Here is a 24137-nt window from a genome sequence, read left to right as displayed (position 1 = left end):
GAGGTGCTTTGTGACTAAGGTTAAAAGCCTGAACTGGGGTTCTTGAAACAAATAACATATTCATGCTGTTTGGACCATAGGTATTGTTTGAAGACTTTGAGAGAAAAACTGTTGACTTAAGTGCCCATGTTTGTACTAACAACTTATTTAGTATGGGGACAGTGCCAAAACCTTGTTTCCCTCATTATCTATTGCTGGGGTGAGGGAAAGGATGCAGTCGCATTTATAGGGCTTCTTCTATAAAAAGATCAGCTTTACTGGTATTTTTTTAGAATGATCTTGTGTGTTTGTACTCTACACACCCAAAGGGACAAAATCCCCACTTATCAGGTACATTTATTTATTTATTTTAGAGGGAGAAGAGAAGAATTTTTTTTCTTTGGGTTGACCTTGGGCAAATGAGCTTCTTGCCCTGGCAGAAATGAAATGAATGATAAATGTAGAGTGTGTCTTTGCTGAGTAATGGAGCTGCAGTGGAGGCTTTCTAGAGAGGTTTTCTCCTGCACAGCCTGAGGCAGCCTGAGGACCCCTACTGTTCATTTAAATAGGTATGTCAAATCTGCCTCGAAACGCCGCTGGTTTGATCTGTGGTAATATTTGTGAAGGTTCCATATGGACTTGAGCCCCCCGCAGTGCTAAGAAATAATGTACAACGCTTCATGGTGCAGACGCAAATTTTCTCTGAAAAGGGATGCAGCGCTGCGTTTTAGCTGTCGGAGGGGATGATGGAGCTGACGCGCTAGGCCTGTCAACTTGTTACACGGATGGGTTGCACGCAGAGAGGCTGTGGAAAATCTGTGCCTTTTAGCTTTTCTACTTAATCACGGTTGTAGCATTGCCTTTAGACTGTATGCTACATTAATTCTCTTCCTGCCTTCTGCCTTTCATCCCAAGTTTCACGGGAAAAAAGTAAAGCATGCAGGTCTTGTAAAGAAGCCTTATCAAAGCAGCTGTCATCTGACAGGCCATTTGCATTTGTTTTGGCTGAAATGGAGCAACCCAAGGGCAAGATGTTTTGTTGCATTCCATCATAATGAAGAAATTAAAAAAAATGTACAAGGAGAACAACTTTAGCTGTTGGTTAGCTTTGAAAATGTATGTAAGGTTTTCCTGAGATGGAACCTTTCTCAAAGAATTGCTCCCCTTTCCACTTGATTAAGCCATCCTCACGTGAAATCCATTTGACAAACAAATGTAAGTTTTTTATAAGAGGTTTTAAAAGTTCGCTTGAGTAGTATTATGATATCTGCAAATGTCCTTATTAAAAATCATGGTGTAAATAATTTCTAGTGTTCTGAAGTAGGGGTACAGAGAGAAGATTCTGAACCCCATGTATAAGAATTAGAGAAATTCTTGTTAGGGTCAGAAGTGCTACTTCGGAAAGGTAAATGGAAAATTCCACATTATTTTTTGTTTCCTGCCCAGTCAGCCTTCTGTAATTTGTAACATATTAAAAATGGATGAAGTTTTGCCTAAATGTATATTAGCTTTCTGACTTACTGGTTTTTATGAATTCCAACAGAGGGAACTAATAAATCTGTGCCACTTTGGCAGGTAACTGTAACCTCTAAAGTTAGATATCCTTGTAATGCCCACACCTTCTGCCATCCATCTTCAACTCCTTTTCATATATGACTTGAATATTAAGGCATTATAACTTCAGCACCTTCTGTAGTCTCCTTTTTCACCTTTATTTGCGGCTTGTTGAATACAGTTTTTTTGGGGTGTTGCAGAAGTTACATTTGAGTCAAATGCACACTGAGAAGACTTAACCCTTCAACTCCTCAGGCTTACATAAGAAGACTGTAAAATGTTGTGCACGCTTCTGTTATGGAATATGCGTCAGTGCCTTATCCATAGCATGGGGAAGGTGACATATTTCATGCTGGCTGTGTCCAGCTGTACGTAACAAATTAGTGGATCTCTTCACATTTCACACTTTTCTACCCCCCATCAATCAATTAACCTAGAATGCTAAGAAAAATTTAAAATACATCAGTTTAAATATATGTTCTTTCCAAGGAACAGTAACATAAAATTTCATGTCTAGTGTTTTAGATATTGTTCATGTACAAACTTCTTCATCAGTTCCCCCACACACCCCTCCCAATTTATAACAAGAAAACTATCTGCAAAAGGCATGGGGTGTTCTTCCAGGGTATGTTTCAAGCATCCAGTCCTGTGATCCGTGCATCTTTAAAATCGGTTAAACCTTGTTAATTGACAAGATCAAAGATTCAGTCCTTCATTGTGTGACTATATATATATATATATATATATATATATATATATATAATTAGAAAACCTACTGTATAACAGCTAAGGCATGTATATTTATGACTGTGGGTTTTGCTTCTTAAAAACAACACCTATACTTTTTGAAAACAGAAGGTTTTTTCCCCTGAAATGTTTCAGATGTGAATGTTTGCCAGGTGATATGTTTTCCCCAGATTCATATAACTTTGCAAGATAGCACGTATCATTATCCTGTCCATTGATCTGTTCTCCTGCAAACAATTTTGCACATGCCTACGTTTACAGCTATACACATTCATAAATTTAAGAACCACCAAAGTGTTTGAGAAATGGACAAAAAATAAAAATGGGGATAGAATGTAGTAGGCAAAAACTTCTCAAATGTAGCCTGCTGGTTATTTTTTTTTTCTTTAAAAAGCTCTCGTCTGTAATACATCTGCAACTTACTGGGGCAGAATAAGTTGGTGTGGCAGAGATAAAATGAAACATCTCATATATCCCATGTCCCGGTAATACGGTGTTATTACTACCTTGTCCTAAGCAAATCTATACAACCTTATAATTGGACAGTAAAATGAATTGAGACCACAACTCCACAGAATGTAATATCTGGTGCAGTATCATTTTAAAAAAGGGCTTCCAGCTCTCCTGGTGAAGATAGAAACGTAAAAACTTGGGCTGTCAGTCCCAAAATATATCTGCACTTTGCAAAAGTCCAAGTGTTTCAAGCTGAATAAATTATGAAATTTCAAAATGTATTCTGAGTCAGAAGTTAGCTGATATGACATTGGGGGAAGTAGCTGTCCAGTCTCCATGCCATCAGAATCATTATGGGATAAATTGTCATGCCAGCTGTATTATCTGAAGCTTTCTGAATCTTTAGAGGTTTAAAGCCGGAGCATTCTCCTTTCATTCTGCATGTCTACCTCTGTTCTAAATTACAATTCTTGAGAATCAGCAACCTTGCAAAAAAGGGGCAGAGCTCTTAAACTGTATTGGGGAATTTCCCAGGTTCCGGGTTGACCTTTCCAGAGAAAAGGGTCCATTAGAAATTGCGTCCTTTTTAAAGGATCTCAAATTCAAATGCTAAAGAAGTTCTATTAAGCAAGAAATCAAATTATCCGACCTTTAGCTTTCATTGCAATGAAGGGAAAATCCTGTTATTCAAACCCCCTCTTGACTGAGAATCTAAATTCTCCCTCAGAGTAGGTCTAGTATATTTAAGACAATGGGGTCCTTATTTTTCTCTCTATAGAAGCACTTTCCTGACAATTCCCTGACAGAAATCACTGGCTCCCAAAGTGTCATCCCTCAGAAGCCAAACCCTTTCGCTACTGATCCAGACATTAGATTTCAGACCGAGACCAAAAGGCGAACCCATCTTTTCCCTCCAGATCAGCTGTTTTATTTCCTCTCTCAGCTGATGCTGGCCAATCATAGAGTGAGTAGAGCAGCCAATCACATAAGCTGTTCTCTCCAGGGAAGATTAACTCTTGAACTCCCTGACTTTCTGACACAAGCAGCATTTTAAAAAGCCTGCTTTTCTTTGCAATCCATCACAAACTACAATTCACATTTAATTCTTAGACTAAAAAAATGTGATGTGTGAATTGCCAGTTTGAGACAGTTCACTGGCAGGTCCAAAGAGAAGACAGTGTTATTTCTTTCAGACAATGGGCAACATTGCTGATTTTTGTTGTTGTTCGATATAATTTTTTATCAATCTTGATTAAACAAACTGGGTTGTGCCCTGCAATCTCTTTCTCTTACATAAGGAGTCATTTTCTGTGGAGCAGAACTCTCTGATTCCTTACCGCTAAATATACTATAACTACAGTGTGAACTTGGCTATTTCTGTCTTTGGGCAGGATTAATCTTAGGTGTCCACAGTCACATAGCAGTATGTAACATGAATGTAATTAAAAAAGGGGTCTGTCTGACATTGCTCCAATGGAAAGAAGCCATGGCTCAGTGGTGGATGACATACTTTGCAAACATCAGGTATAAGAAAGGTACCCTTGCCAGAGTACTATTTCCCTGCAGTTGGGTTCCATCTGATGCTTGAAAATAACTGGGAATTCTCCCTTTTTATTCTTCTCGTTTGTTGTAGGAAATGTATGGTAAATTACTGCGTATTCAGGCACACCAAGATCAAATGTGTGCTCAAGGAGTAGTTCCAGAGATCAAAGACCACTTGTAAGTTGCCTTTGAGACCATAATGGTAATGTTGATGTTGGGGAGAGGGAGCGTGGAGCAGGTGCATTTTTAATTCGATTAAAAACACATCATTCTGTAGGGTGCCATTTTCCTGGAGAATCCATTGACACAATTCCATATAATATGTTGCACTTACTAACATAATAATAAAACAATATTATGTCCATCGGACGTTTTAATAGCGCTTTAAAATTTTCAGCCAGGTAACTACTGGGAAAAAAGAAACTGGTGCTCAGGTGAGAGGCCTAGCTGTTCTGGTAACTTGGTTAATATTTTTTAATATCAGAGGGATATTGGGCTGATTTCTACAAATGGCAAACTAAAGGTGCTCACAGATATGAATCATTCCTGACTGTTCTTACCTCCTGCAATCTCCCGCGATCTATAAAAACATTGTTATTTTATACTAATTTTTAATTATGCCAAACGGAAAGCAAAAAAATAACGAAAATGATGGCAAGTCAACAGATTAACATCTGTTAAAGGTTTCCAACTATCTAAAAGTATGTTCATGCCCAATTGTTGTCTGTGTACCATACTTTCAAATGCTGGTAAAGTTGTGATGTCCTCAGTCCATTGAATAACTGGAGGTGGGCATTTATCTTTCCAGTGTTGCTATATTGTTTCTCAGCCTTTTGGCTAAGATCAAGTGAAGATCTATAAAAACTTGATGCTGAGGTTTGTGGAAGCCTCATAAACAAAAGGCCTTGAGCTAGAAGAATTAGGTGAAATCCCCCCCCCCCCCCCGGTTTCCTCTTTTCCTGGCTTTTTTTTTGCTGGCAGAAACTGCTGGTAGAAGGAAGTAACAGTGACTTTGACCCAGTTCCTGCTACTCAGTACAACCGTTGTGCACCCCATAACAATTTTGTCTGTGAGGGTCCTGTGACATGGCTTCCCTCATAAACACATGCACATCAGGTTATAGGTCACAGAGCTGCTAAAACAAAGGAGAAGTTGGGAAAGTTTGGGTGTGATTAGTTCATGGGATCTAACCCATTGTTCAAAAATAGGCTTACCAAAAAAAAGTAAGAAAATAAGGTTTAGTAACAGAGCAACAGGGGTGGAAGAGGAAGGAGAGTTAATGGACAGCACAGAACAGATAGCTATATGGACATTTGGAAGTAGACTTTAAGTGGATTTGCATGGGAAGGTGAAGATTTTGCAAAGTAAAGCCAATGTTAGAAAAATCTGGGTGTAAGAGGTTCTGTAATATTATAGGAAGAGATAAAAATAGAAATTTTAAAAGTTACCTGTATACTTAAACAGTAAGTGATAACAGTGGCAGAAGAGCCCCTATAAGCGATTCTATGTGTTTTTGTCTCTTTGAAGAATCTTGTTTACATTTTTTAGAACTTTCTTGGTCCCTTGTGTGGAATATACTAAATTTAGGCTTTTTATGTGGTTTCAGAATGACCACAATGGCACCAAAATTTTAAAAAAAGAAAAATTTATTTAATTGAAGTCATTGGCCACAAAAAGAATTGAGCAAGAATTGTCGAACAGCTACCAAAGAAAGGGAAAGAAACTAAACAATAAGACGATCTCCTTTCTGTAACTCTAAAACCTCTGTGATGTAATAAAGAGAACTAAAATAATCCTAGTTACCAGATTTCAGATTCTAGTCTTTTTAGGTAAAGGTTTCCCTTGCTTGAAAGCCAGTCGAATCCGACTCTAGGGTTGCGGTGCTCATCTCCGTTTCAAAGCTGAAGAGCCAGCGCTGTCCGAAGACGTTTCCGTGGTCATTTGGCTGGCATGACTAAACACCAAGGCGCACAGAATGCTGTTCCCTTCCCACCGAAGTGGTCCCTATTTATCTACTTGCAATTTCTTGCTTTCGAACTGCTAGGTTGGCAGGAGCTGGAACTAGAGACGGGAGCTCACTCCGTCATGCGGCACCCGGGTGTCGAACTGCTGAACTACTGACCTTCCACAGCCGGCAGTTCAGCGTCTTAACCACTTGAGCCACCGCAGCTCTTTTTAGTCTTTTTAAGTCACATTTTAAAAGACTTTCTTCTTTCGTAAGCTAGCCAAATGACTTCTACCAGAGAAGAGCCAGTGTTCTTATCAGAAATCAAACATTCTTTCCTAAATGTTTTACCTCAATTCTGAACTGCTCTCAAATAAATGTTCCTCCTTTAAACACCATCATAATTATCTCAGTTCTGACTATGGAGAATGCACAGTATTTTAGCAATTTCTGTGAATTCATTGCATTCCTTTAGGTCCTGATGGTACAGTAAAAATTGCTTTTGTTCTGTTGGCTGCTTGGTGTTATCAGTTGGCATCCTCCTAGGCAGGCACGTTGAAGGCCAGCTAGAAGAATTTGATATAGAGCTTTTTGCCTATCTAGGAAGGCTGTTTTAGGTTAGCAAATTTAGCAAAGTGCGAAATTAAGATTTTGTCTTCCAAAACTGTGCACTTTGTGCAACATTATCTGTGTGATGAGAGGTCACTTCATCACAAGATTGAGAAAGTAGGCTTAAGAAAGGAAAAGAGAAGTCAAGGAATTAGGAAAAGATTGGGTCAAGGCAAATGGAGGGGAGGGGACAGGAAATGGATACTGAATTGATCCGAATTTGGGCTGGGCTATATTTATCTTTTCCTCAAAGATAGGCTTTATAGTAAAGAGAAAACAACCGAAGGAATTTAGAAGTGAGACAAAGACAGAACTTTAAGGAAGACTGGTTGAAGAAAGGTTTCAAGATGCGTCTGTCAGAGAACAGTTTGGTTACTACAGTAATGAACTGTAGAGTCAAAGGGAATCCGAAATCAGAGGAGGGAGTAGAGAAGAGGCTCAGGGGACTGATAGGCAGCATGAATCCTGATGATAAAGTTGGAAGACATTGAAAAGACTGTAGTCAAGACTTTTTAAGGTAAAGGTAAAGGTTTCCGTTGCTCGAAGGCTAGTCGAATCCAACTCTAGGGGATGGGGCTCATCTCCAGCATCAACTCCAGGGGGTGTTGATCATTCCACTCCATGTCAGGTGCATACAAGGTCTGCAATGCACACTAGCTTGCCTTGCCTTCAAAAGGCCTTGGAATCTTAGTTTTAAAAATGTGGCAAATTCAACCCTATGCTACCTTGAATGTGACTAACTTCATGCTAGAATAGACCAGACCAGCAACTAGCCTGTCTTGGATCAAAGCAGAACTCAATATGATGTTCCACTCCCATAAGACTTCATTTTGAAGGTTGTAGTCTTGTTTTTGTTGAAACTTTGTGTAGCAGATTCCAATGCATTACGAGTGTAAACATTTAATATGTTTTCTGTCTTAGAAACCTGCTGAAGATGAGCCTTAAATGCATTTTAGACAAAATTATCTGTTGATCCATTAATTTGTAAAGTTACATCTACTACTTTGTTAGATTTTGGGGGGTAGGGTTTTTGAGGAGGGTAAGTTTGAAAGTGTAACTTTTACTTTTCAAAGCAAAAGGTGTATTTCTAAATGAAGTGTGACTGTGTGTGTGGTCCTTAGCAATCTAACTCTAATTGCATGATTAGTTAAAAAGAGAATATATGTGATATTTTAAACAGCAACCTGATTGGCAGCAGATGGCTGATTAAGGAGGAATTGGAAGAAATGCTAGTAGAAAAACTGTCAGATCAAGATGTGAGTAATTAATCTTCTTTATTTAATGAACCCTGTAACCTAATGGAACAGCGACTAGTGGTTGCTTTAAGAATTCAGAAAAAAAGTGTCCTCCTCAGAGATGGGGATTACTTACGTTTTCAGTAAACCTCTCTCAAAATATTTGTGTACTCCATATATGTATGTCTTTGTGTATAAAATCACATATACCCACACCTCTTGATTCCTGTTGAATGTCACATAAATTTCGTGTGTCACTTTATAGGTTCAAAAGAAACAAGTTATCACAATATACAAGGAACTGCAGTTATAAATTTCAAGGACTCACCAGTGCTTAGAATGCATTGCTGTAATTAGTACACATGGGCCGTGTGTCTGTTAAACCATCTTCAGTACAATTTCCAAATAAAATTCTATACCACTTAATATGAGACCAAAGTTTCAAGTTGTCCATAATAATTCATATCAAATACATTGCATATAAAATCTAGTTATGAGTGTTAGATTTTACTAAAAATGTCAATCCCTCCCTGCTGCCGACGCACAACCACTGCCCCATACAATACGGGGACCCTGTAACCTTCCCATTTCCACAGAGATCCTCTTTTGTAATCATCAGAGAAAGAGCAAACTAGTTTTATATGTACACTGAGTTGGATCCCACAGCCCCCCTTCCACTGGAGCAAGACCCCTCACTTAATGGAAGGGAGTGGCAGTGATTTCCTTTTCCCATGCAGGGGTCATTTGGGGGGGGGACGCGGGGGGACGCCATCCCCCCGGGTGAGGTGCGGGAGGGCGGGGCCTGGAGCTCCCTGCTGGTGCCCGCTGGAGGTCGCCGCCGGCTGTGGGGAGGACACACTTCCGGTGATGTCAGGGGGTGTGGCATGTGCTAATGAGTTATGCTAATGAGTCCCCCTAGCTCTTTTTCTACGAAATGACCCCTGTTCCCATGTAAGAAGCATATTACTTCTTGTCCCATTGATATATGCCTGGCTGTTGCACCAGTTCATGCCAATAATCTCTCTGCTACTGTGAGCACAGCAAAGACTTCATTTTGTGGTGGCTCCTCTTCTGGCTTCTGTCATCTGAGCACTGGCCTGTGACCTCTGTTCCCCGTTGTTTTTAACATCTTACCAACCTTGCTGCTCTCGTGCCCTGAAGCCCTTTTCCTCCCATTTCAGTTCTTTTTAGCAGCCACAAGCAACCATGACCACTTTTCCGCCTAGCAAACACCGATGGCTTGCTTGTACTACACTGTACCAAGGTGATACTCCTGGTGTGTTAGTTGTTTCCTTTAGACTGCCCCTCTTCCACTCCTTTACCATTGTACAGGGTGTGTTTTGGTCACTCACCCCACAACTATATGGTTTTATGACAGATAACAAGAAACTTGGACAGTCTTTCTGAGGGAACAACTTGAACTCCATAAAAAAGATTTTCCTTCTGCCTCTCCCAAATAAGAGTTTATCTATTAAAGAAAACACAGCCAGGAACATTCTGGTGTTTATGCTCTCTGGCTTATGTACCATGTCTAACTTTTCCTTTGGTGGTAGAAAAGAGTCCAGTAGCACATTAAAGACTAACAAAATTTGTGGCAGGGTATGAGCTTTTGTGAGTCACAGTTCACTTCTTCAATATCTGAAAAAGTAAGCAGTGACTCTTGGAAGTTCATACCCTACCACAAATTTTGTTAAGTCTTTAAGGTGCTACTGGACTCTTGCTTTTTTCTGCTGCTACAGACAGACTAACACGGCTACACATCTTGATCTTTCCTTTGGTGCTGAATCATTGTTTAGTGGGTGGGCCTCTCTTTACCAACTTGCAAGGTGAATTTCCATCTCCTCAGAAATGTTTGCCCGTTGTGGAAGGTCACAGCTACCTCTTTAATTCTCAGTTGCCCAGGCCCTCCCCGGGGGGAGATAAAAATCCAAATAAGACTTAGTACTAAGCCCACGTATTATCAGTGAGGCATTTTACTTTCTAGTCACATGTTCAAGATGTAAGTAAAAAAGCACACAGTAGCAAAGGATAATTTATTTCAAGAGGTTGCCCTTTAAGTCAAGTATCTCTTGAATTTTTGAAAAGCTTGATTGTTTGGTTTTTAAAGGAAATCATAAACATTAAAGTAACTCCAACTGAACAACCAACGGCATAGACACACTTTTCCTCTGTGTATTATGAAATATAATCACCTCAGAAGTGGCGTTTAGTAAAATAAAATTATTTCCATTTCAATGTGCATATCAGCTTACTGGAAACTAGCTTGCCCATTACTGTTTTTTCAAAGTGTATTCCATTTCGACAGCCACTAAACGTTTCTTTTAAAATTAAGATGAACTTCATTCTAATGTGGTAAATCCTGTATTACAAAGGAGTTGGTTATATTTTGAACTGCAGATTCATTTGTTGCTAGGGTGAAAAAAGGAGTGAAGTATCTTTACTCGCATAGAAAATTATACATCTGCATGTTGTTTTGAAAGCAGCATGCAAATGTCGAAGTGTCATCCTGTCAAAGTTCTCAATAAAGCAGAACCAAAAAGATCAAGCATGTAAAAATAGAAGTTGTTGGCAAATGCAATTACACTTGCACCCCCACCCCTTAATGAATTTTTATTGTCTCCAGTATTTTCGCTGTATTAAACTGCTGGAAAGATTAGCGACATTGCCATGCTATGGCATCGAAGCAGATTATGTGCTGAAATTCCGCAAGCAATTACCTGTGCAATCTGAAAAACAGGTAATTGAACCCTTGAAATATGATGAACGAGGAGTGGCCTTCAGCACTGGAGAAGGTGATTTTTTTCTTGTTTTTCCTTAATGTGGAAAGGGATATATTTAGGGATTAAAAAGTAAAATGTACTCCAGTGTTGGCCTGGCTGTCCGTTGTGTGACACTAAATTTTGTTCCACAGCAAATACCTGCTCTAGGTACTGTACTCTATTAGATGTTGTTATATCTGTTTGATGATAGTGGAGGACCCACAAGGACTGGTGGGGGGCAACTCATTTCCCTTCCCCCACTATTTTTCCTCTTCCCTTTTTCTGAAAGCCCCCACAGCCTCCCCCCCATCTCCTGCTTTATTTTTTTCCACCCACTAGCCAAACTACTTTTATCTGCACCCCTTCCACCACCACCACCCCCATCTTCAGCTTTCCCTCCTTCCCCCCAGCAGCCTCTGCCTGGGAAAACTCTGACTGAGTGCATGATACCAGTTGCCTGGCTGGGCCCAGTTCTGTGGTGCTGGCCAAGCTGACCCCAGGCCTGAGCGAGGCATGCAAGCCACCTTGTGGTTCCTGCCAGGCCTGGCTTCTTGACTCCTCGGTCAAAGGGCGGAAGACTCTTCGGAAAGGGCCCCGATGTCTCCCCCTGCCTCTCACTGGCGGAAACCATGCCTTGACGGCTGACAATATTGTTGTGGATGCCACACAAGACTCTCGGGCTGTAATCCTCAGGAAACTTGCTAGACATTAAGTCCCATTCAGATCAGTAGGACTGACTTCTGAGTAAACATATTTAGATCAAGAAGTAGTTCTGCTTAGGTTTTAATCAGAAATTGGTTATTAAACATCTGCTTCGGATCGTTTTTCCTCCTGCAGGACCTAATGTATATTTATTTGCTTCCTTTATGGTCCACCTTTTGCACAGAAATGCAAATATTGCTTCTTACATGGTTTTTTAAAAATGACATTTAAGTTAACATATTAATTATACTTTGCCATGATCAAAATCATCTGTTCAGATTTCACCTTTAAGCCAACCCAATTTTTAATACAACAGTGACTCGGAGCAATAATAAGATCTATTCATTATGGCTAAGATTTTAACAACTTCTGTTTTAGTGCTGTTTATATTAAGAGCAATCATGGATTACCACCACAATGTTTAGAAGTTTTATTTTCATACCGGATGACTAAAACACATGAATATATGTTAAAAACCATGAATTTATGTGCCATTTTATGATAGTAGTAATCTACAAAATACGCATTTTACAGTGTAGACAAAGAAAAGATATATTTTTGAAGGATATAGATACAAGTGGCATAGAAAAATGCTTTTCCACTCCAGGAAGGATTCCTTTCATGAGCAGAAAACTCCTTCCTGGAGTTGCTGCTTATCCATGGCTCCCCGTGTGCATATATGACCTTTTACAAATTTTGTGTTAATGTTTTCTTCACTAACAGTTGTTCCTAGTCCCTCACTATAAAATTGGTCCCAAAGTTCAGTTTTTTCTTCATACTGCTCTAGAATCCTACAGGTTGAAAACTGAATCTGGATGCAGAAACTATGCCATTGTGTTCTGATTTTTAGTTGTGACTTAAAACCTAGTGCAGTATTCCAGTTCAACAGGTTTGTGGATCACTTTTGAGGCACAGTTCTGTGTATCGTGCAGCTCTGAGGAAACCTGTTCATTGATAAGTTTCTCTGTTTTAGACGTTGGCTGCCATTTTGAATTCTCAGAGCATGCTTCCCTGTGGGGGGGGGGAGTATTCATAGCAATGGTAGTTGTATAAGATGTTGTTCATTATCGAGCTTTTTCCACCACCGAAGACTATACACCAATTTTGTACTTATCTCTTTTTGGCTAGTAAAATCTATTCAGCAGTTTTAGCTACAACTACTTGTGAAAAGAAGGAAAGATTTGCTGAGGTTGTAGAAGGGTTACAAGTGTCTGTGCTTTGATGTGAGAAGGGAGGGCTTTCAGCCATTACCATTGGGTTTTCCAGCAGCTAGAGATTTCCCTACTTAATGGTCAGTTTCCCATACCTAAAACTAGTAACAGCCCCCAGCTGGTGGCTGTGAGAACACACTCTGTCTTACTACTCTTTCCTCATGACCTAAATCAGACTTGCTCAAAGGCAAGAGACTTGCTAGAAGACTGACATTTGGTACTTATCAGCTGAGCCTCAGGTTCAGCATCCGGTTCCATGATGAGAGTGCTTGTTTTTGCCCTTTATTGGTCCTCAAGTAGAAAATGTGCTTAGAAAAGTAGCTGCAGCCTTGGTCCCGCCTCTCCTGGAAAGGATGTTACATGACAGTCTTGGTGTAAATAATCTATGGAAGAGAAGATCCACTTTTCCTAGGATGTTCCCATCCCCAGCTTGCCATATATGGAATTTGAAATGCTAAAAGAAATGAATATATAATAAGTGTGTGTGTGTTTTCTTTCAAGGCCGTCGAAAGACAGCCAGAGCAACTGTTACCCTTTATGACAGGGGAAGTGGAAAAATTACCATAAATGGAGATAATTATGTGTTTTTCTTCCCTGTGTTGCAGGACAGGTGAGTGCATATAAGTTGAAGAGTTTGTTTTTATCTGTTTCTCAGCATTTTTTTTTTAATTCAAGGAGGCTTTCTGATAACACCAAGGCTGTAGATATTTTCTTAATCTCATTCCCAGCTTCATGACCCTCAAGAGCTGCAGTGATATGTATGCATCACCATTCATCCCTAACAGAAGCAAAACAATTCAGTGTTCACACAAAGGTCAGAAAAATGTGGAGGGCAGAGTTGAACATGCTAGGGGAGCAGTCACTGATAGGGGTCAGGATCGGACCCTCTTGTCGGCCAATTGACTCTGAATCCCCCCACCCCCGTGTTTTCTTCTCCCCAAGTTTTCAGTCTCCAGCCTCTTTACGTCACAGCCTTATAGATTATGTCCTCACTACCAGCCTCTCCAGGGAAGTTCTGCAGCATCTGTAGAACAGAATTCTTCTGAATCCATCCCTCTCCCAGCATGCAAAGGGTCTATGACAGTGGTGGCGAACCTATGGCACGGATGCCAGAGGTGGCACTCAGAGCCCTCTCTGTGGGCACGCTTGCCATCACCCCAGCCAGGCCCAGGCCATCATTAAAGTGTCAAATTCTCTGCCAAATAATTTTAAGTAACTGAAAGCATTTGGGATTGCTTTCCTTACTATGTTTGGATCATCTTAAGTTAATGTAGGAGTTGTTTTTTCTAAAGTAAAACCTCAGTATTCAGGTTAAATTGCCGTGTGGGCACTTTGCGATAAATAAGTGGGTTTGGGGTCACAGTTTGGGCACTCGGTCGCTAAAAGGTTCGCCATCACTGATCTATGAGATTCTGCCCCCCAGAGCTTCTTGTTTCTATTGTGAGCACTTCTGCATATGCGGTATGCTTGATGGGAAGAGGTGGCATATTTGTCGCCTCCTTCATTACGTTTCTGTAACACGGCAGAGCACGTAAGCACATAGAAATAAATGCATGATGATGTTGCTGTTGCAGGAGAACACTACTGGTAATTCACAAGCCTATGCTGAGGGGAAAGTAAAAGGTTGCATGGTTGCTAATCAGAGGTCTCCCAATTGTACCTTCATCCCCCAGAAACTCAAAAGCATTGAGAATTGAGCTGCAGTGACAAATGTAACTCTCAGCTCTCGGATCCTGGTTTTTTGGGGGGGTTTTGGAGGCAGGGGAGCTGTCCTCATTGCTAATGCTCTTAAGCTTCTAAAATGTAATCACACATTCAGAGCCAGATTTTCACTTTTCCCTGTTCTTCATATGCTGATAGTCAGTGGAACGATGCACACTCTCTGCTAACTTGTTTTTGTACTCCTGAGCCTCAAGTCCTTTACATCTTGTGGTGTTGAGGCTTAGAGTTTTGTGTCCTTCAAAGGAACCAAATGGATCATATATTTTTGCATCATATCTTTCCCTTTGTTTAACTGTGCTTGAATCTGTTCTGATTACTTTATTGCTCTCTGTGGCTGGTTTTGGTTGTTGGTTTTTAGTATATTGGATTGCTTAGCAAGTGCAATTTCCCTGCCTACCCTGGGTGACCCCTGTGGAGGTCTTTCCCCAGCATATCCTCTGCCAAAACTATAAGACTGAACAGCTTTTGCCTGCAATGTAGAGTCAAGACCTTGAGGCATGAGCCAAAATTCTCGCACAAACTAGTAGACTGACAGAAATGGAGTACTTCTGAATAGACCACACACTCCTTTTCTCCCATATGTGGGACTCTTTGCACTCGATTGTGGAAGGGTTTTCAACTTCTCAAACAACTTCTTTAAGGACCTCACATGGGTCTGACTCCTAGAACGCTTTGAAAGCAACCAGTAAGCGAATGTGTGCTAATCCTTTCATATCAGTGTTTGAAGTGGATTGTTCTGCAAATAACTGTAAAGAGCTCGTGTGAGACGACTATGCAAATTACACTAAACCATTTGTGGAGGCCTGTACTATGATCTGCTTATTTTTCAGGAGAATCACTTTGGTCATTTCTGTCCTCGGAAATGAGCCTATCTTAGAAAATGTTTTAGTGGTCTATGTATCATATTAATTGTTCTTACATTTTTAGTAATGGTCTCCCTTGTTGTCGCTATTCCAGGCATTTAAAGAGGTCTGTGACCTCGTAGCATGTCTATTTTAGCTCCAGAGTGGTCCGTTCACTTTTTTTAAAGTTTGGATTGACCACATGACATTGGCATGAGTGCTTTATCTCCTTAATCATTTTTCTCAGCCCAAAGCTTTCTCCACTCCTAATGGAGCCTAAACTAGAGCTGCTCAAGCCCCCCTTCACCATACAACGCTTCTACATATTTGCTTATACTTCATAGGGGCTAAGCCAGGCTATGTGAAACAGTTCCTGATTTTTAATTTTCCTGTGACAAATCCTGTGCTTGATAAGAAAAAAATATAGAATATTTTTATTCCTCAAGGATGGGTTGGCTTTTCAGAAAGATTATATTTCTGGACCCTTGGATCCCATCTAAAATTTCCTTCCATCCACAGAAGGGCAGTTTCCCTGCCTTTGGCTGCAGCCCCAGATGTCCCCGCAATGCTGCCACTAAGGAATGGGGGACCCCACAAATAGCTTGAACATCCACCAAGGGATGGAGGATTTAGTAAAAATCCCCCTTGCACATGTAAAAAAAATTAGGCAGGATCCAATCTGTGGTTTATTCTTGCATTGCTTATTATTACAGCTGGAATAAATGAGAGTTGATAGTGGTGTTAATGTGTTTTTTATTTACATATAAATAATGCTTTTCAGAGAGCAGCTGATGTTCCCATTTCAGTTTGTTGATCGGCTGGGGAAACACGACATGGTCTGCTCTGTCTCCGAGAGTGGGAGATCAGCACAAGCTGGCGCAATCCGCTTAGCGACTGCAAGAGCATTATGTAGTTTTGTTACAGAAGACGAAGTGGAGTGCATGAGGCAAGGTATGAATGCAAATAGGAAATGGAATCTGATTGTAGTTATTGCACCCTTGAGCCAATGGCATTCAGTATATACATGCTAAAATATGGATGGGGGGAGGATTATTTTAAAACTGTAGAAATGTTAGGTTGTGGTTGATATGAGTAATACATTGGGCAAGTTGGAAGAAAGATGCTCTGGCAAACACTAAGCCAGTAGAAGGCCCATCTAGTCCAGCATTTTGTCTCACACAGTGGCCACCCAGTTCCTCTGGAGGTCCAGCAACAGGGCATAGAGGTCGAGGCCTTCTTGCAGTGATGCCTCCTGTCAAACATTCTCTTCAACCCCCTGCTGTGCAGCTGACTTTCCCTTAGGGTTGCCAATCTCCAGGCAGGACCTGGAGATCTCCCACTGTTACAATTGATCTCCAGATAACAGAGATCAGTTTCCCTGGAGAAAATGGCTGCTTTGGAGGGTAGACCTTATGACCTTATACCAGGTCCATAGTTACAGTGGGACATCTCGGGGCCAAGCCCCCTGACTTACTGCCCAGGCCTCCTGACTTCCCATCCAGCTGGTTTATTTTATTTTATTTTATTGTGCACACCACAGCCGTCCCGCACCGTCGCCCTGCCTTGCCTCTTGTCTGTCTGTCTGTCTCTCTCTCTCTCTCTCTGCTTTAAAAAAAACTTTTACTCTCTCGTTGCTCCTGACACAGCCTGGGTGGGTGTGCGTGGGTGCCCCCTGACTTATTTAAATACACCCCAAAGTCAAAAATCTTAGCTACGGACTTGCCTTATACCCTGCTGGGTCCTTTCCCTCCCCAAACACTGCCCTCCACAGGATCTGCCCCCCAAATCTCCAGGTATTTCCCTACTCAGAGCTGGCAACCTTACTTTCCCCTCAGTTCCTGTTGCTAGGCAACTAAGCTTGGTTCTTTCAGTAAAAGGCAGTGGGGAAGGAGACCCTTTCTATGCCTATTTTGGCCTTTGGGAGAAGACTCCTTGGGGCCAGTTCTGACTATGGTTGCCAGTTCCAGGTTGGGAAATTCCTGAAGATTTTATGGTAGTCTACGGAAGTCAGAGTTTAGGGAAGGGAGCGGCCTCAGCTGAACAGAATGCCATAGAGCCCATTCTCCAAAGCAGTCATTTTCTCCAGGGGGAGAGAAAGATCTGTTTCTCTGGAGTTCAGTTGTGATACCAGGCAATACCACAGCCAGTGTGGTGTAGCAGTTAGCACTTCAGAGCAAGGTCTGCCAGACCCAGGTTCTTGCCGTGGAAGCTGAGTGGGTGATTTTGGACCAGTCACAGACTTTCAGCCTAACCTACCTCAAAGGGTTGTTGTACACGCCAAAAGGGGGAAAGGAGAATGATGTAAGCTGCTTTGGTCCCCATCCCCATTGCAGAGAAAAACTGTACTTTTCCTGGGGAACCATTCTTGCCAATCTCCAGGTGAGGGCTGGAAGGCACTCAGAATTATGACTGCTCTCCAGATGGAAGAGATCAGTTCCCCTGGAGAAAATGGTGGACTCTGTGTCCATACCCCGCCGGCTCGCCCCCCCCCCCCCCATGACAGCAGTCAAGGCTTCAGAGCACAGTAGAGGCTGCAGGTGGGGGGAGGGGAGATGGAAAGCTGAAGTCAAAGGGGCAAATAAAGGTAGGTCGATGATTGGCTAAGAGGGAGATAGGTTTGCCAACTCCAGGTTGGGAAATTCTTAGAGATTTGAGCGGTAGAGCCTGGAGAGGGTGAGGTTTGAGGAGGGGTGGAGCCTCAGACAAGTACAATGCCATAGACTCCATCCTCCATACCAGGGGAGGGCTGGAGATCACTCAAAATTACAACTGCTCTTCAGGTAGCAGAGATCAGTTCCTCTGGGGAAAATGGTGGACTCTGTGTCATTATACCTTGCTGAGGTCACCACAGCAAATTGACGCTGAGTGCCCAAGGCCGGGGCACTCTCCCAGAACCTCTTTCTACAGTTCGTTGTATTTATTTCCGCAACGGACGTTATTCCTAGTAATTTTATAAACCTCTATCATATCCCCCCCCCCATGCACCCCTTAGTCATCTCTTTTCTAAACTGAAAAGTCCCAGATTCTTCAGCCTTTCCTCACAGATGCTCCAATCCCCTAATCATCTTGGTTCCCCTCTTCTGCACCTTTCCAGCTCTGCTGGAAATCATAGGGAAATGTAACCTGTACCTTATGTCCAAACTATTTGTATGCAATTTGGGTTGTCCCCAAGTCGCCGTTTGTACCTTTGTAGGCAAGGGTTGATTCCTTCAGTAGTCTAGCCCCAAGCTAAACTCTAGAACATTATCCTATAGAGAAGAGATAAATACTGAGGATTTAGGCTTATGAACAAACTGGCTGCATCAAGAATCTTGGACTCCAGTTAGTCTGCATGCTAATGAATTTTGTAAAATAGAGCCCTGTTAGGGGGGCCTCCCAGGTTTTCTACTGAAAATATGTGAAATGTTAAAATCCTTCCAGTCTTTATTTCCTCAAACTACAGTGGAGTTCAGTTTGAAACATTTCCCTTCTCATGCCCGAAGTTCACCTCTCATTTTAAGTGTCAGACAAAAGTGCTGTATCTGAACTGCATAAAGTTACCCTCTTTCCCCCTGCAGCTGGTCTCCTGACGGTGGATCCACGGGTGAGAGAACGAAAGAAGCCTGGACAAGAGGGAGCCCGCAGAAAGTTTACCTGGAAAAAGCGCTAGATTTTGAAGTTTGAATTGTTACATATATGTTGTATTTATATTATAATAAAATGGGTTTTTTTCCGTTGTATTCAACCTGTGGATCAGTCACCAAGCAAAACGCCTACTAATCAGTTGGCAATAGACTTGCTGTTGACGAAATGGCTTTTCTACCAAGTAGGAAAAGGATAAAAGCAATAGGAACTAACACTAGTAAAGGCCAGGGAGGCAGCTGCACACGGAAGGTGTTAAGAAACTGGCAGCAGATTTGTGAGGAAGACAAATGGGAAAAGGTTGTGAGTTGCTCTTTCCTAGATCTACAGAAGTCACAAACCCCACATTCAACAGGAAAGAGCGGGGGCCATGAATATCTTCTTTACAAATGAGACCACCCTGTGTTCTGTAATCACCTGGAGATGTCAAGCATATAGGGATAAAAGATAAAGGCTTGTCATAGCTACATTTTGTACTGAGGAAGTGTGCATGCACACGAAAGCTTATACCCAGAATTAAACTTTGTCGGTCTTAAAGGTGCCACTGGATTCAAACTTTGTTCTGTCTTATACTAGTGTCACTGAAAATGCAGAACCATTGGTCTCTTTATAGCAGCTCTTGCAATACTTAACCATTTTCACGTTTCCAGTTCAGGCGACACCTTTGCAGTCATTTTCTTCCAGTGACACGTTTTGTACACCCTCCAAAAGTACCTTTGCAATTATATTCTAACTTGTGAAAAGAGTTGATAATATTTGTTCATAGAACATGGGAATGATGGAAATGACAGCATATTAAACATGGAAATGTTTTTGTTAGTATAACCTTTCCGCCACAAGATAGAGCTGTTTGCTGTAACAAAATCAGGCTTGCAAAAGGAAACCATTAAAATGTACAGTGAGGTTTGATGCAGTTGTATGTGTATACTTCAAAACAGTGGCCTCACTGTTGGAGCCTGAAATATTTCTTGGGCAACTGTCTTTTGGCAGTTCAAATTATATAAAATAGACATTCTCTTCTCTCTCACCCCCCCCCCCCCCAATCCCAGCCTGTGGGCACCATTTTAGAAGCATGCTTTGTTTCTTCTCCCCAGAGGGAAATGTCTCTTCTGAGATTATAATTCGTGCGCTATCTGTGTAAATTATCTAAAAAGGAGGCCCCTTTTTTTTGCAGACTTGGACAGATTTTCAGATTTATTTCTGATTTTCCATATGATATATAGATAGATTTCAAAACCTGCTTTCTATTCAGATGATTATTTTGGGTTCCTAAATTTATGTTACTAACAGAATCCTGAGGAGGTTGGTGTTAATACTGTGAGCCGTGGAAGTACAGATGTACTGAAAAAGTCCTCAAAAGGTTACCCTTCCCTGAATTTGATATGGTGAGCAGGGATTTGTTCCTGAGACTTTCCAGGCCTGTACCAGCTGTGTCAAGTTTTATGTACGAATTCATCATAGGATCTTACTGTGAGTAGCAAAATCGCGGAATGAGTACAGAATTCGAGGGAAACCACTGTCATCCGTGACGGTGGTTGATTAAGAAATCTGTCTGGCGGAAACCAGGGTGGCTCCAGTATCAACTTTATCCTGGACTCCTTCATGTAGACTAATTTCATCCGAATGATGTTGATACACAAGCAACAAGTTTCTGTCCTTTCTTACATTCCTGTAAAAGTGCAGAGGGTGCTGCGGTGTCTGCCTGTACGTTGCCAGAAAAAAAAAGCGAACATTTTGGACAGCTCTACGCTTAACCTCTTAAGGGGCCAGACATACCAATATAATTACCACTTACAATTAGAAGCAACCAGCATGTCTGAGCCTACAATGTGGGGAGGGCGGAATATAAGTGTAACAAAATAAAATATCAGCTGGACTAAAGCCATGTCCTTGATCCCTGAGTCATCTTCATTTTGCTTTGCAAGAAATACATTCTGCATATGGGTGAAAGCAACCAAAATATAGAACATGCTCAGAGCTCTTCATATGCACACTTTAGCTTGCAGTCCTTACAACAGATCTGCCAGGTATGTCAGTATTATCCCCATAGTGTAGATGGTGGTGCTGATGTTGAGAGTGTCATGTGATAGGCCACTGAGCTCATGGCAAAAGCAAATATTACTTACACTAACTGCAGAATTCTTCATGAACAGTTTTTAGCCACAGTTGTAATACAGGTTGCGTGCCCTTCCTCAAAGCAGAAAATTTGTTATCAGCATTTTAAGTTCTACAAATCTAGATCCTGATTTGAATAAACAAGGCTTTAAGAAAAAAACTTGATGAAGAGAGCCACGAAGTATTTTTGTATACAATTAATGTCGGATTCAAGTTTGTGAAGGTAAAGGTTTCGCTTGCTCGAAAGCCAGTCGAATCTGACTCTAGGGCTGCGGTGCTCATCTCCATTTCCAAGCTGAAGAGCCAGCGCTGTCCGAAGATGTTTCCGTGGTCATTTGGCCAGCTGACTAAACGCCAAGGCGCATGGAACGCTGTTACCTTCTCACCAAAGTGGTACCTGTTTATCTACTTGGAATTTTTTGCTTTCAAACTGCTAGGTTGGCAGGAGCTGCAACCAGAGATGGGAGCTCACTCTGTCATGCAGCACTTGGGTCTCGACCTTCCAGCCTGCAGTTCACCGTCTTAACCACTTGAGCCAACGCAGCTACCAGATTCAAGTTATGTGACCCAAAAATATGGGTGGTTTTAGAATTACCTTTGATGCAATGCTTGAAGAGAACTATTCACTCTAGTGGGTGTTTTTTTGTTTGTTTCGCCAGCCCATTCTTGATTGTCTGTTTTTAGCTTACATAAAAGATAATAAGGCTCTCTGAGGTTCCCTCTGTGCAGATTATGCCAGTTGCTTAATAGAGAAAAAGTGTTTAAATTGCAAAAACCTCCTCCATGAGGTTTAATAAACAGTTACTTTTGAATCATGCCACTGCCCTGCTTGCATTTAATCTGGGGGTTAGGTTATTGTTCCCTGTAGTATGCCATTTTTCCTATTGTAAATTGTTCTTGAAGTTTGCCTTTTACTCCAAAGTATAATTAGAAATCTATTATGTTTTATGAAGATGGTAACGCCAGGAAGAATAGGGGGAATTAATTTACATCTGTACGTTAAAGAGTACCTACACTGTGCTTTGATGGTTGCTGTGAACATTCTGCAGATGTAATTTTCATTTCTGTAGCTCCATTTATTCATTTTATTGTTATTTGTCAATAGTAGAAAGAGGAGGGGGAAGCCTTCCACCTCAGCTACTTAATTTGCACTGAGTATATTTACACAAGCGCGGTTGCACGGGTCAGCCTTCCTTCTTCCCACAGTGAGTGTATAATTTTTATTTTTGTTCCTCTGTTCCTTCAAGGAGCTCAGGGTAGGTAACATTTGTCTCCTCTCTGCTCCCCATTCTATCCTTATGACAATCCTGTCGGACCGTGACTGGCCTAAGGTCACCCCCTGAGGCTTTGGACCTAAGTTTGTTTTGACTTAAATCTCTCTCCATTATAATCTGTACAGAAATGTGATGTATTGGCCAGAACGATGCTCTTTACAGTTAGCAGAAATGGCTGGGAGTATGGAAGGCTTAGGTTACACACACACACATTCACCGCTGCCTACCGTTCTCTCTCCTACCACTTTCTACCACCTTGCACAAGACAATGAGTATCGACACAGATAAAAGGAAAACCATTTAGTTCTGGCCTCTTGGCACGCAAGCCAGGAGGCTTCCAATCCGAATCTCCCTTTTGCCACATTCACTCAGTGGCTTTAGGCAAACCCATTTATCTTATTAGCAGCCCCATATGGTTGAAACTTCCCTTGTAGACTTATTGAAAGGATTAACAAGGGAAGCGTGTGCTACACTGATCATTTGAAATATGCTAACTAATTGGTATTGGGGTTTGAGCGTGAGGGAGGAAAATGTGCTGCAGCCACCGGTGGGATCCGGCTAGAGCCTCTGTTGTCTTTCCAGATGCAGATGATAGAGAAGCAAATGGGACCTGCAGTGGTCAAGCCGCCATTGTTACGTGCAAGTGGGCTAGGTCCTCCTATGGCCTGCTGCTGGTATCTGACATTGCTGCCTGCTATCACTAAACAAGAACACATTTTGGTAATTATGCTCTGAACTAAGATCACTTACACTCCCCTACAAGAAGGCAGCTGTGTAACTAATATTGTTCCCCTGATAACTTTTAAGACTTCTTCAGGGCCATAAGATGAAGACACACCGAAGGATTGCTTGGACTTGACTGAGATCCAGATGACTAAAGGAGGGATACTGGCAGGGCACAGGGACAACAGCAGCCCTTTTCTATTTGTTCCTCAGCATCTGGGCCAGATCTGAGTGTGGCTAAATGCCACGACCTTCTCGGGGGTTTTAATTTTTCCTTGCCTACGAGCACTTGTTCTTTCCTCACTTGGCTCTGTGATCTGCACAATCAATTATTGCAATATAGGAATCAATGTATGAATCCATCCAGTGCACCCAAGTGCCCTGTTAATCCAGAGGGCTGCTCTTCAGATGAACCCCAACTACTGGGTCACAAACTCTTGAACCAGTGAGGGGTCTGTCTTTTGGAAGGACTTGCTGTCCATGTGCATGCGTGGAGAGCAGGGGCACCATGGTTCGTGCTTCTGTTTGCGCACATGCTGAGAGGAGCCGTAGAACAGTGAGACAGAATCACTTGGTGGAAAAGATTCCTCCAGGCCCCTCAGGCTTTGGCTTGCTCCTTGATACGGTCCGCATCCTGGTGTTCAGCTTGTATTTTGTGTTTCTGGTTTTTGTTTCGGGGTCTGCTTCCCATGATCCTGGCCTTCCCACCGGTGAGGTCATAACTCTGGGTCCTCTTTCTATGTATAGGGTTGCTAACCCCCAGGTGGCACCTGGAGATCTGCGGTTACAGTTGATCTGTAGATGACCCAGATCAGTTCCCCTGGAGAAAATGGCTGCTTCGGTGGGTGGGGTCTGGCATTGCACCCTGCTGAGGTCCCTCCCCTCCCCAAGCTCTGCTCTCCCAGGGCTCCACCCCCAAAACCTCCAGGTGTTTCCTAACCCAGAGCTGGCAATTCCATCTACTTTTGTACCTCTGATGATGTCATGTGGTTTGCAGTTCAGTGGATCCTAGGCGGAGAAAGGCCACTGGGCTATAGCAGTGCTTCAACACATTTCCTGAGGCATGGAGCAGCAGCTGCCCCGCAACTTGCCCTGATGCTGCCT

General features: G+C 41.9%; 1 protein-coding gene across 1 annotated transcript in view; it reads left to right on the top strand.

The window, feature by feature from the left end:
• Window positions 1–19956, top strand: part of MRPS9 (mitochondrial ribosomal protein S9) — a 47976-nt gene extending 28020 nt beyond the window's left edge. The window contains exons 6-11 of the mRNA XM_015428570.1: window positions 4367–4452; window positions 8010–8085; window positions 10688–10856; window positions 13238–13346; window positions 16082–16251; window positions 18858–19956. Coding sequence (XP_015284056.1) covers window positions 4367–4452; window positions 8010–8085; window positions 10688–10856; window positions 13238–13346; window positions 16082–16251; window positions 18858–18949 — 702 coding nt within the window. The 3' untranslated portion in view covers window positions 18950–19956. The remainder of the gene's footprint in view (window positions 1–4366; window positions 4453–8009; window positions 8086–10687; window positions 10857–13237; window positions 13347–16081; window positions 16252–18857) is intronic.
• Window positions 19957–24137: the final 4181 nt, after the last annotated feature.

This window comes from Gekko japonicus, unplaced genomic scaffold (genome assembly GCF_001447785.1).
Source record: "Gekko japonicus isolate JY-2015 unplaced genomic scaffold, Gekko_japonicus_V1.1 scaffold718, whole genome shotgun sequence".
Lineage (NCBI taxonomy): Eukaryota > Metazoa > Chordata > Lepidosauria > Squamata > Gekkonidae > Gekko > Gekko japonicus.
The sequence above is the reverse complement of the archived record's forward strand: the minus strand, read 5'-3'. Positions and strand labels throughout refer to the sequence as shown.